We start from the raw sequence: 12,232 nt of genomic DNA, 5'->3' as shown, positions 1-12,232 counted from the left end.
AGGCCCCTCCAAAAATATTGGCTGGATAGCTCCAATATTGCACGCCATTTTAATTGCGCCGCTAATGTTAGCTTGGGTGTGTGAAGGGCTGTAGGCTAGTGGATGGGAGTGCAAATATATAGATCACGGGAAGTAGGGGCAGGATTACTATGTGTCGAAAGTCCCGCCCACAACTCAGAAGTGAATTTCTGATGAACTACTGCCGCTCTGCAGAAACTATGTACTACAATTTACTTGATTTTTGGCAAAAAACAGCTTAATAACAACTAAAATTCCACATTTTAATATTTTTAAAATATGATATTTAAACATCAAAGTTTGATCAAAATGTGAATGGCTACTCAGATATATTGCAGAGATGAAAAGTGCTGAGATTACGTGCAGTTTAATGAAGGAAACACTGACTTTTTTCAAATAGAAAACAACTATTATGTCTCTCTAGTGGAAGACAGGTAATTATTTTGACCTTTAAATGTTTGCATGTAAATGCATTGTTGAAGTGTTCAGAAAATACCATCTTCCAGGGTGAAAACATAAATGTAGTCCTCTTCTGACAGGTCGCTTTCCCCCACAACTGTGGATGCAGCCACTCTTAGTTTGTACGCTGAGTATTTGTCCAGATCTACAAGCATGAATTAAAAAAACAAAAAAAACAAATGTCAAGCTTTTATGTTCAGAACAAACTGAAGCTCGTTGAGCATTTCTGAGTCAACTCTACCTGATATCAGTTTGGATGTGGTGTTGCTGATCCACATCACATCTTGGTTGCTTTGTAGGTTAAGACCATAGATGGTGTAATGTGTGATCTGTCCGTTGGGGTTAAGAGGAGGGTCCCATCTCACAAGAATGGAGGTGGAGCTGATGTTTTCATAGGACACTTCGAGCACTGAACTGGGGACTGGAGACAACAGAACATTACTCCAACTTACAGAAGGCAAAAGGATTCTGCACTCTGACCACCCACCTTGCTCCCTGGTCTTCTCTGTGATATTTAAAGCTGGACCCTCTCCCACTGTGGTGGAAGCCGTTACTTTGAATGTGTACTCGGTGAAGGGACTGAGATCCGACACCACGTAAGACAGTTCCTCAGAAAAAACGTTCACCACCTCCTGTTTGACCGTGACACCTTAAAGCAGTTACACAGACATTTAAAAGTTGTTTCTTTTAAGGAATAATTTAAGAAGTAAAGTGAATACACAGTAGACAGCGTTAAAGGTTAGAACTTCCCCACCTGTTGTTCCTGAAACTGCTGCACTACGTGTTGAAAAATGTGCAGTGACTGAAGCATCATGGGTGGACAAGCGCAGTTTGCCTGGAGTCACAGCTCCAGTGAAAGAGTCGGATGTCAACTCATTTGAATGCGGTTGCTGTGTCAGCCAGGGGGGCAGGGTATAAGAATGCATGGGGGTTACAGAAAATGGATTAGTGGACAGAGTGCTGCTGGACTTGTCAGTGGTTGGCTTAGTGTCAGTCTTAGTAAAGCTGGAAGCAGTCATGGAAGTGCGGTCAGAGATGGTGGCGGTGAAGGCCGGAGGAGATGTGATCGGATCGAGCTCGGCGGCTCTCTTACGCCGCCCCAGACTGCCGTGGACTTGAGGACGAAACGCCACGTCCTCATAAAAATCCGTTGAGTTCTACAGGAAGGGAAAAGCATCAATGCTTGTTAACAGCTTTATAAGTCTCGTTACAGACAAAGATTAAAACCTCATTAATACAAGCTTTTTTAAGCATTAGTAATGGGACCTCAGCTAAAAGAACTGTAATAAAAACAGTTTCAAATATGTATTTTTGATCATTTCATTGGTGATGTCTGTTCACTCTGCTGTTCCCATTTGACACCCGCCCAAAGACTTCTGCCCCCTCCCATCTCAACATTTCAAATGCTCTAGCTCCGCCCCTGAGTGCGATACCAAAACATTGTACCTCAGTAAATGGAGCTTTATCAAAAAAATAATAATAATAATAACAAGGGAATAAATCTTTTTCAGTTGGTGACTAAATCAGAGGGAAATAAATAACTAGAGGGAAAAAAACTCAAGTAAAAAAGGAAAAGTTAGTATGGAAGTAGAAAACAGCCTGCCCTACTTTTTTATCGTTTTCTCATGATAATGAGATTCACTATCTCATTATCACAAAAAATGAAGTTTGTTTTCTCGTGATAACGAGATAATGAAGAATATACTGTCGTGCCACTCTCTCCCTTCATCCGAGACTTTATCTGTTTTAAGTGTCTTTATTTTGTGCTTAACATCAAAAACAGCAGAAGAAAAGACTCCACCAAAGTTGTTTTTTAGTCTGTTTTTTATTCATTAGTGCCCGACGAGCGTCTGTGCATGGTATATTCACTGAACTCCAGATATCAGCGGACCCTAACAGCCACTCAACCTAACTCAGTCCGCTAAAATATTTTTGGCATTTTTATACAATCCGCTGCAAAATAAAGCAGTTTGTCAGAAACAAAAATGTTGAAACTATTAAATTAATACATTGTAGATGGATCTGTTTTTCTGGTGTTTGAGATTTTCTCTAATTGTATGCTTTGTTTTTCTGCAGATGTCTGGAGCTCAGTGAACGCACCATCCAGAAACCCTCTGGGTTCTGTCAATCAACCTGTTGTCTGGATTTTAGAGAAAGAACCGGCAGAACCCTGGGTCGACGATCGTCTCTGCCTGTCAAACATCAGAAGATGTTATCAATTTATAATGTATTAATTTATTTGTGTTCAACATTTTGTCTGACAAAGTGCTTTGTTTTGCTGTGGATTAAAGAAAGATGCCAAAAGTATATTTCAGCAAACTGAATTGAGCTGTTTGGGTCTGCTAATGTCCGGACCATAGTGAACGCACCACACAGAGAGGCTCGACACACCTGGGTTCTGTCATTCAACCTGTCGTCGGGGGCTTTAGAGGAATAAAGGGAGGGGGCTACTGCATGAGACGGAATTAAGATGGTTGAGAAACAGAAATCCACTAATAAATAAAGTATAAAGAGACTTAAAACAAGTAACGTCTCTGCATTTTAATACAGAAAAGGAAGAGAGGAACGAGGAGAGAGAGTATATTCTTCATTATCTCATTATCATGACATAACGAATTTCATTTTCTTGTGATGACGAGTAAACAATAAAAAAAGGAGGGCAGGCCGTTTTCAACTTCCGTAAATTTGAATATTGTCTGATTCTTTTGTTTTAAATGTGGCAGAAAAAAATAATTCTGAAAATGTTAGTGTATCCAAACAATAAAATTAAAAGAATTGATAAGGCTGCCCCTGAAAAAAAATTAAAACATAAAAGGATGAAATGTGACGAAGAGGCTAAAAAGTCTCTCTGTTTGGGAACATTTTTTTCAGCTTACCTCATGTAATTTTGACCAGCTATGATCACAGGCGTCCTTACCTCTGCAGTCAGGGTGATGTCCTGCAGTAGAATCTCATCGACCAGAACCTGCAGTCTGTACTGGGTTATGGGACCGTTGGGCTCGGCCGGGCTTTTCCAACTCACGCGGATTGATATTGAATCCTCGGCTTCTGCCTTTAGATTTTGGACTGCACTGGGCGCTACACAAACAAGACCAAAGAGAGAGGAGCACTAAAGAACTCCAACATATCTAACACCTCCCTAAACCAATAAGGAACAGGCTCTAAAAGCATTTGAAAGGATGAGATAGTAATAACGTCCTCACCTTCAGGAGGTGTAATCACCACATCCTCTGCCTCTGGACCCAGTTCTCCTGCAGCTTTGGCCGAGACAACAACTCTATACTTTGTGTAGGGAGTCAAACCAGTAAAAAGAAAGCGTGTCTCCGATGTGCTATTCTCATATAAGAAAGCTGGAAAGAAAACAGATAAATGCAAAAAGTGTGACTAACATCATCAGTCGTATTGTGGTTAATTTTTCAAATTAAATTCAGTAACCTGTTGGCCCGTATAGGCCGAGCACGTAGCTGTACTTTCCGGTGATGGTGATGGGAGAGCTCCAAACAACGGCGATCCTTCTAGATGTGACGTTTGTTGTCAAGCTTTGAGGTGGATCCGTTGGAGCTGCCACGCACAGTTTAAAAAAAGGTTTACAAAATTTGGTTTTCATAGTTTATGGGGAAAATTGATGATTTGCTTCTTCTTTCACACCTGATTCTGGCATGCGGACCATAGTGGAGGCTACCTGTCCCTCTCCGTCTGAGGTAAAGCCGGACACCTCGAACAGATAGGCTGTAAAGGACTGCAGCTGATCCACCCCCACTGATATGGGTACACTCCAAGCAGCTGAGGGGGGCACAGCGGAGAGGGTGATGGAGGGAGCGGAGGCTGTCATCTCCAGAGGGCTGGTAGTTGCTTGGGAAAGGATATCAGCCGCATCCTGGACACATTAAATATGTTAAAAAGGAGGGTATTTCACACACAAACTGTTGAGTTTATGAGACATAATGATGCAGTACATTGCAGTGAGGCAGCGCTCCATTCATGATGTCCTCCGCATTGACCTCCAGCATCCGTACAGTCTTCCCCGTGCGAGCATGCTTTGCCTTGACGCCAAATTTGGTGATGAGACCGTTGATGCGGTGCGGCAGGTACCACGTCACCACAACAAAGGTGTGGTTATAGGCGTAAGCCGTCAGGTTGGTCACCAGGCCAGGAGCTGCAGGAAACGTGCACAAGGTCACCCATTCACACATTTTCCTGGATAATATTCCAGTCATTTGTGTAACCACTCACGTGACTCTGCGGTCTTTATGTATAAAGGTTTGCTGAATACTCCGGTTCCAGCGGGTGATATTGCAGCAACCTAAACAAAAAGGAAGAAATAGTTGTGAGGCTCCCTTATGAATATTTTAGTTTGAAGTCAATCATGCCTCAAATCCCATTCATGCACTAAGCTTAGCTTGCTTATCATTATGGTGAATCCAAAGTTGAGACAATAGTTAAAAGAAAATTGGATTTAAATATTCATTTTGACTCAATTTGTTCAGCATATATTTTAAGTGAGTTGTGTTTAACAATATTTTTCCTTTTATATAAACCTTGAAAATGTATTCAACACCATGGAGGAATAAAGCTGATGCAGAACTGATGTGTGTTGTTTCTGTCGGTGGGTTTGTGTAGGAATACAACACAGGCAATTTGGACAACAAATTGTTCACTAATGTTGGCATTTTATCTGTTTTTAGTCGCTTGGTGTGCCTTAAAAATATTTTTATTCCATGATTTTAAACTGTTAGAAATGCATGACTTTTAAGCTCTTAAAGTACAAACTTAAATAAGCTGCTACATGTATCAGATCTTTCTAAAAAAACACAATGATCTGCTGCCACTATGTTTTTTTCAAGTGACTTGTACCACTGATTTTCTTGCAGGCAAAACACAGTTGTATCAAGAGTAAAATCTTACCACCAAACGGATACACATTAGTTTACAAGCATTTAATGTTATTCAAAGTTCATATAAAAAATATGTTTTGTAAGTCATTGGTGGTGTTTCATGACAATGTAATAATAAAAAAGGGGGGAATCTGGGGCCAGTATATCTGAACCCAAATATAACAACTTGAAAAAGATATTGGTGGTTTGTCAAAAAAATGTAAAATGTCAGAAACTTTTTGCTATTCTAAAATAAACATAATTATTTTCAGCTTCAAATGTTCTCTTTTTTTAGGTTTCAAAATACAATTTTTTTTTTCAATTTCAGATTTGGTTTTTCACTTTTTTTTCCAGTTTAGAATAAAAAAATCTCAGCACCGGGACTGAAGTTACCCCCCTCATCGATTTTGATTGGTCCTTCGTGTTAGCCCCTCCCCAATGCACCACAACAGAGCCAGAAGTTTTGAAACTGAAATTTTCAGTCTCAAATACGAAAAAAAAAAAAAAGTTGAAATAGAAAAAAAAGATTTGAAACAGAAATTTTGATTTTTGAAACTAAAAAACAGAACATTTGAAGCTAAAAATAATTATATTTATTTTAGAATAGCAAAATGTTTTCACACATTTTAATTTTTTTGGCCAAACACCAATATTTTTTTAAGTTGTTTTATTTGGGTTTGAAACAATATTGGCTCCAATTGAGCTCCATACATCAGTCATGATCATTGAGTCCATTATGTGAAACAAGTCCGGCTGGAATCCTACATCAGTATCAGGAGCATGAGTCATGGAATCAGAAATTAAAATCTCTCTTGAAATTTTTCATCTCTCATTTAAGTGTCTTCATCAGTCTGAGTGTTGCAGGGTTCAGGCCCCAGGTGGGTCATCCATAAATTGTTCGGCCTGATTTAAGGGAACAAATAATTTGAGTAGGCAGTGGTGGATGTGAAAGGCCTGTCCTCTTTTAATTATCTCCTGGACCCATCACAGGATCTCTGAGGTGCGTTTGGGGTTTTTTTGTTTTCTTTGGAACAAAAAAAAGGGAAGTAACGGCAAACAGGAAACAGGTTGCATCTAAGGTCTCACCCTCGGTTTAGGGAAGTGTTCTCATGTAGGTGTAAAATGACACCTCTTTCAAATTAGACAATTAAATACTGAAGTATATGATACTGGAGTTGATTTATTGTCTCCTTGGCTTGTTTACATTATAAGTGGGGTCATCTGGGCCCCACAAGACAGTGCGCTGAACTTTTTTTTTAACTTTGATTTTTTAGTTTCACTAATGTCCATGGCAGACATAAAATCCTGTCCCCCTTTGTCCACATTTGTCATGGAAGGAATCACACATCAATATGTGGTTAGAGTCATCTGGACCCCAAAGAGAGCGGAAGGGTTAAGACTAATGATGGGCAGATGAAGCTTCATGAAGCTTTTCATCCTATTGGTTTCTCTCCAGCGCAAAGCTCCTTGAAGCTTCATTTGCTCCAGCAGGAAGCTACAAGATGCAACAATATCCATTGGTATGAACTTAAAGTGTGTGGCATGTTGTAGAAGGCATGTGAAAAAAATGGCGGCAAAATGAAGAAGTATGCAAAACATGTCAATTGTATTCTTCTGTGTATGTGTTACTGGCAGTATGGATAATGATCATTTGGAAATGATGAAACTGATTATTTACAGTGGGGTGAGGTTGGTTATGGTATGGTCTTGTAGCATTGAGATATAGCTGGTGACTTATTGTTTAGGGGACACACCGACACCGTTAGTTTTTATTTTAAAACATCCAACTATGTCTTCCTCTATCCAAACTCTCACTGATTGCCACTCCCAATCACACACCCACATTTTGAAGGGAGCTTGATGCTTCGTTCTCACCGGCCTCAGCACAGCACATTCAAGGGGTTATTTCCACTGTTTATAGTTTATACAAACATGCAAAAATGCTACTTTCAGGCTTCTGCTTTCAAAAATCTCACGTTCATACATAGCTATCTACATTTTTACGTCTGTTTTTTGGCTTTGAACGCGAATTACAATCTTAACCAGTTGAACTTTGACAAATCAGGGACTAGGATTTGGTAGTGATGTACGGGTAACGCCCTTTTTAGTTCACAGAAGTGTCAATCGAGAAATTAAAAATTGCGGTTTGCGTCATATATCGTAATGAAAGAAAAAGCGTGAAGAAAGATTTGTGAGATTCACTTTAACATTTTGCACCAACCCTCTTCCACCTGTGAGTACATGCACTAGTATTGTGAAGTGACAGTCCAGTGTGAACACCATGTACTGATAGGATGATCAAGAACCTGCGTTCAGTGTGTTTTTGATCACATTCCCACTGTTCGTTGAAAACTCTGACCCACTCCTTGTGTCGATCATGTGGTACTACCAGGAAACAAAAATTCAGATATCATCACTTGCTGCCCATTGTGGAAATTCCCCCTCCACAACTCAGCACACGCTTTCAAGCCTCAACACAAAACATCACATCCCTACTAAAAAGACGCTATTCGTTTTACATAGTTGCTTTGTGTCGCTCTGTAACAATGAGACAAAGTTGTTCCCAAGCGTAACACAAACCTTATCTGTGATCTAGTGGGATAGAGTTATATGAAGATGTGCCAATAGTTTTATGAACCAACAGTTATTTTCTAGACTCTGCAGTGTTTCCCACCGCTGGTCCTTGGGACAAATAGTTTGGGAACATCTTTTCAATCCTATCCTGCTCAAAACGCACCATCATCAACCACCTCTAGATCTTGATGATGAGCTGAAACAGGTGTGTTCAAGAAGGGCAACAAGGAAAACATGTTGGGAAACACAAGTATGTTCAAACAAAAACACTGTATCTGAATGAAGGTCATTGTGGGTTAATGAATTCTGCAGACTAATGAGCATGGGCACATTCAAGACCAGTGACAACAGAAAGTGGAAAGAGCTCGAGCTGATCCATAGATCTGTTTACCTGATAAATAATGCAACTTGGATCAATTACCAGCATTCAGTCAGATCAAGAGAACAGCCACTGCTGTGGAATCCATGTCACATAAGCACATGCACACGACCAGGCCGGACAATTTCTACAAATGCTGCCCATGGGACATAATCTTTGGCTCATGTTTTAGCACATACTTTAAAAATGGGGAAATTACATATGATTGTCTGATACTGTGGTTTTTGTTATTTCTCTTTTGGAGAAGTTGGTGTCTAAAACTCTTCAAAATGGTTGGATTTTGTTGGAATTTACCTGAATAAGATACGTAGAACCTGAGGTGAAGTCGGTGAGCAGAGTCTCGAGAATATCTAAATACTTGTGCACCTGTGTAAACGAAGGATCGGGGTAGGGGCACACCTCCTTGTACCTAGAAAAATAGGTAAACATGTATAAAACAGCATTTCAGGATCTCAGAACTTTTCGAGCCGGAATCATGGAGAAGAAACAAATACAGTGGATCCAAATTACATCCCTACCCCTCTGGCTTCTCCTTTTTGCTCAATTCTAGGAGCATTTGAAGCTGTAGTGGTGTCGATAAGTGTCTGAAGCACACAAGTTTACTTCTAAAAGTATTTAAGCAATAAATGTTGTCACTTAAATGGGTTTTTGCTTTTGCAGGACTTTTTAAAGTTATAAAACCGATGTTGTGATGTATATTCTGAGAACTACGTGCTAACGTAGCTGACCGGCAACTATTGATGACATCATCAAGCAGTAGTTTTTATTTTCATTTATTTGAACTCAATTTCAGTACAATATTAGGTACAATATTTGAGACATTCTAGAAAACAAAAAAAATGTAATGATGTCTTACTAATCAACATAATATAAAACAATAAGAGGCAATCAAGAAAAAGGGAAAAAAAATAAAAATAAACAGGGTCTGCTCACTTAGAAGTAATACATTTAAAAGCTTTTAATAATGTAATTTTTTTTGCTAATTTACTATTGCACATTTTCCATTTTTCTATAGAGGCTAGATATAATTTAAGATCTGTTTTCATGAAGAAGTAGTAACATCTAAATTTAAAGACACTGGCTAAATCTGAATTCCCACCCCAATCTTTAACCTCTAAAAAACTATATACTGAAGACTAGCTAGTGCCCTGGATTTTGAAAGCAATTCGGACACCATGCTCACTAATTTTATTTCTTACTTTTTAAAAGGTCACCAATTTCACGAAGTGAAAATCTAATCAATACAAACATTTTACGTCTATTGATAACACCACTGTGTTCGGAAGATGAAAATGTGACTAGTTTGTTTGTTTTGCAAAATGTGTTCAAACGCAATGCATTGTGGTCTATGCTTGCTAATATAGTGAGCATTGATGCGCTCTGGTTTTTCACAAAGACTTTTTGGAAATTTCAAAGGTACTCGATTTCGGAATTGTAGATTTGGACAGCACTACAAAGTGGCAAACGCACAATATAGTGAGAAGTGAAGGAATTCAGACACAGCTACTATTTCCTTTCATATCTCTCCAATTGGAGGCATAAATGTAGGAATAGAGATTAGCATATAGGGGCAGGGAAGCAATTTGGATTAAGTCTTAGAATCATCTTAGCTGCACTTTAATCTTTGTAACTCAGCTAAATGTTTGATAAGAGAAAGAAATTACATTCATTTAATATATATATATATATATATATATATATTATACATATATTATATATCACACTTTGTGCATTTTTCAACAATTGACATTTTAAAAATAAAAATAGTTTAAAATGTTAGATTTTTTTAAGCTATATGAAAAGTATGCCTTCATCAATATTTTTGATTCTATACTTTAACTTCATGGTCCAAGAGCCTTACAGATACATCCTCACTCGCTCTTCCTACTGATTACCTGGATCTGGTGTAATTTATAATCAGAATATACAAGGCAGGAAAAGTGGAAGGAAGGAGGACATTGAGGATTGCAGTGCGACACCTTTGCTCCACTCAACCCTACTGAGTTAGTCAAGTTAAATGAAGATTAAAGACCACTTCTATAGCTAACAACAGTTATTTAAGGTTAATTAGTTTTTATTTTAGGGTTTTTGACATTTTTCTTTATCAGAAAATTAAATATATGAATATATCTTACAGGAAAAAAAAGAAGCGAAATAACATTTGGATCCAACTGGCATTAAGCTTGACATTTTATTTTGATAAGGAGATGTCCTCAGTAATTGAAATGACCTGAGCACATTAGGAACAATTGCCACTCTCTTAAAACCTGAAATTAACGTCATTGCCTTTTTCTATGAAAACAATCTGTTTGAAAAAATAATAAATAAAATTTGCCTTTAAATTGGCTGAAAGATTTAAAATACAAGTGGCCTCATTTCTATTGAATCTATATAATATAGTGTCTATTTAAAAGTAACTATAAAAGGTAATATATTACTTATCATTGTTACTTCTAATGTATCAATTGCTACACAACTGTCCTTTTAATATATAATATATGTGAAAACATTTTAGCACAAGGTTAGCAAATATATAAGCGCCACATTCTATGAATGTTTTTTAAAAATGTATTTGAATTGTTATTCCTTTTAATTCTTAGTCAGTTTTTATGTTTTTAAAATAAAAAGTAAAATTAGTTTCTACACCAATTACATACATATTATTAATATTAGACTTCACAAAAAGCACCAAACTACAGGTCTATATCTTATAGAAATGAACTCGTTGCACAAAACAGCAGCAACACTCACCTGATGACATATCCATCAATGTTTTTTGCATTTGAAGGCATGGACCAGGAGAGCAAAATACCATTCGAACCAACAGTATCTCCCTCTAAATTTAAAGGGGCACCTGGAACTAAAGAGAAAAAAAGAGGACAAACAAAAACAACCAGGATAAATGACTGCAAATATTATACAATGTGCATGCTTTATGTATATCCCAAAGACAGACATTAATTGCTTAACTAATGTTGTGCAACTCCAAAACAACAATCTTTCTAGTAGAAGCGATGTTGTTTTTGTGAGTCCTATCCATCAAAAGTGTGCTTGTGTGGTAAAGTGTGTATGTGGCCTGCATGAATGCTTTTTACAGGAACCCTGATGAATAAGGCTTCACACAGCAGTGGCATTTCACTGGCATTCACCGCAGAGCTATTCATCCAGTGGTTCAAAAGCTTGAGCTTAAGTTACCTAAAAGGAATTAAACAGTACAGGAAGTACAAAAATACACACACAAAATCACCCACTTTGCTTTGTACTTTGTGTGTGTGTTTGTTCCTTCACACAGGAAACAGAAAGCAGAAAATCTTGTGCGACTTCAGTTCCACAAAACAATAAGTATTTTGTGTGTGGGCTCCTCACCGCTCTCGTTGGTAACAATCATGCGGCTGACTCCAGGGCTCGCATTGGACGAGGAAGCTGCCGTGACTGTTGCTGTGTACTCAGTCCCAGGACTGACGTTCACAACGTCGACCTTTAGAAGTAGCAAAACATGCGATGTCACCACATATGGCAAATTTTGAATTTAAGTTGCTAGAATTCATGTTTTTATTTTTGGACTGCCAGTATAAAAGCAGAGGCAGGACTATCTGACTGTTGTTGTTTGGATCATGCAAAGAGAGCTGGAGGTAAAGAAAGATTATTTTTAGTGTCCTTTAGATTCGCATTATTTCAAAGGGCCTATACCATGCTAAATCAACTTTTTAAAGTTTTTATAGTGTTAATTCCTCACAAAAACACCCCCAAAGTGGCATTTTGTTCCATTCATGCATCTCTGAGCATTCCTTTGTTATGAGCACCAGCCCCTTCCAATCCATGAAAACGTGCAAGTCCTCACATTGTGATGTCACAAAGTGGGAACCAGCCCCTTTCAGGAAGAGCCTGCGCTGCCAGCATCCCCCTCAGGCTACACACACACCAACTT

At 38.3% G+C, this 12,232-nt stretch overlaps 1 protein-coding gene across 1 annotated transcript in view; it reads right to left on the bottom strand.

Annotated features, from left to right (window-relative positions):
• The window catches only part of ptprq (protein tyrosine phosphatase receptor type Q), a 55,089-nt gene that overhangs the window by 27,934 nt on the left and 14,923 nt on the right, over window positions 1–12,232 (bottom strand). The window contains exons 19-31 of the mRNA XM_036212396.1: window positions 11,671–11,782; window positions 11,056–11,164; window positions 8,599–8,713; window positions 4,711–4,780; window positions 4,434–4,633; window positions 4,126–4,354; window positions 3,913–4,038; window positions 3,681–3,827; window positions 3,395–3,555; window positions 1,232–1,634; window positions 965–1,126; window positions 719–898; window positions 515–622 (exon numbers count right to left, since the gene is read on the bottom strand). Coding sequence (XP_036068289.1) covers window positions 515–622; window positions 719–898; window positions 965–1,126; window positions 1,232–1,634; window positions 3,395–3,555; window positions 3,681–3,827; window positions 3,913–4,038; window positions 4,126–4,354; window positions 4,434–4,633; window positions 4,711–4,780; window positions 8,599–8,713; window positions 11,056–11,164; window positions 11,671–11,782 — 2,122 coding nt within the window. The remainder of the gene's footprint in view (window positions 1–514; window positions 623–718; window positions 899–964; window positions 1,127–1,231; window positions 1,635–3,394; window positions 3,556–3,680; window positions 3,828–3,912; window positions 4,039–4,125; window positions 4,355–4,433; window positions 4,634–4,710; window positions 4,781–8,598; window positions 8,714–11,055; window positions 11,165–11,670; window positions 11,783–12,232) is intronic.

This window comes from Oryzias melastigma, linkage group LG6 (assembly GCF_002922805.2).
Source record: "Oryzias melastigma strain HK-1 linkage group LG6, ASM292280v2, whole genome shotgun sequence".
Classification (NCBI taxonomy): domain Eukaryota; kingdom Metazoa; phylum Chordata; class Actinopteri; order Beloniformes; family Adrianichthyidae; genus Oryzias; species Oryzias melastigma.
Note: the sequence above shows the minus strand (reverse complement) of the source record. Positions and strands in the feature narration are given on the sequence as shown.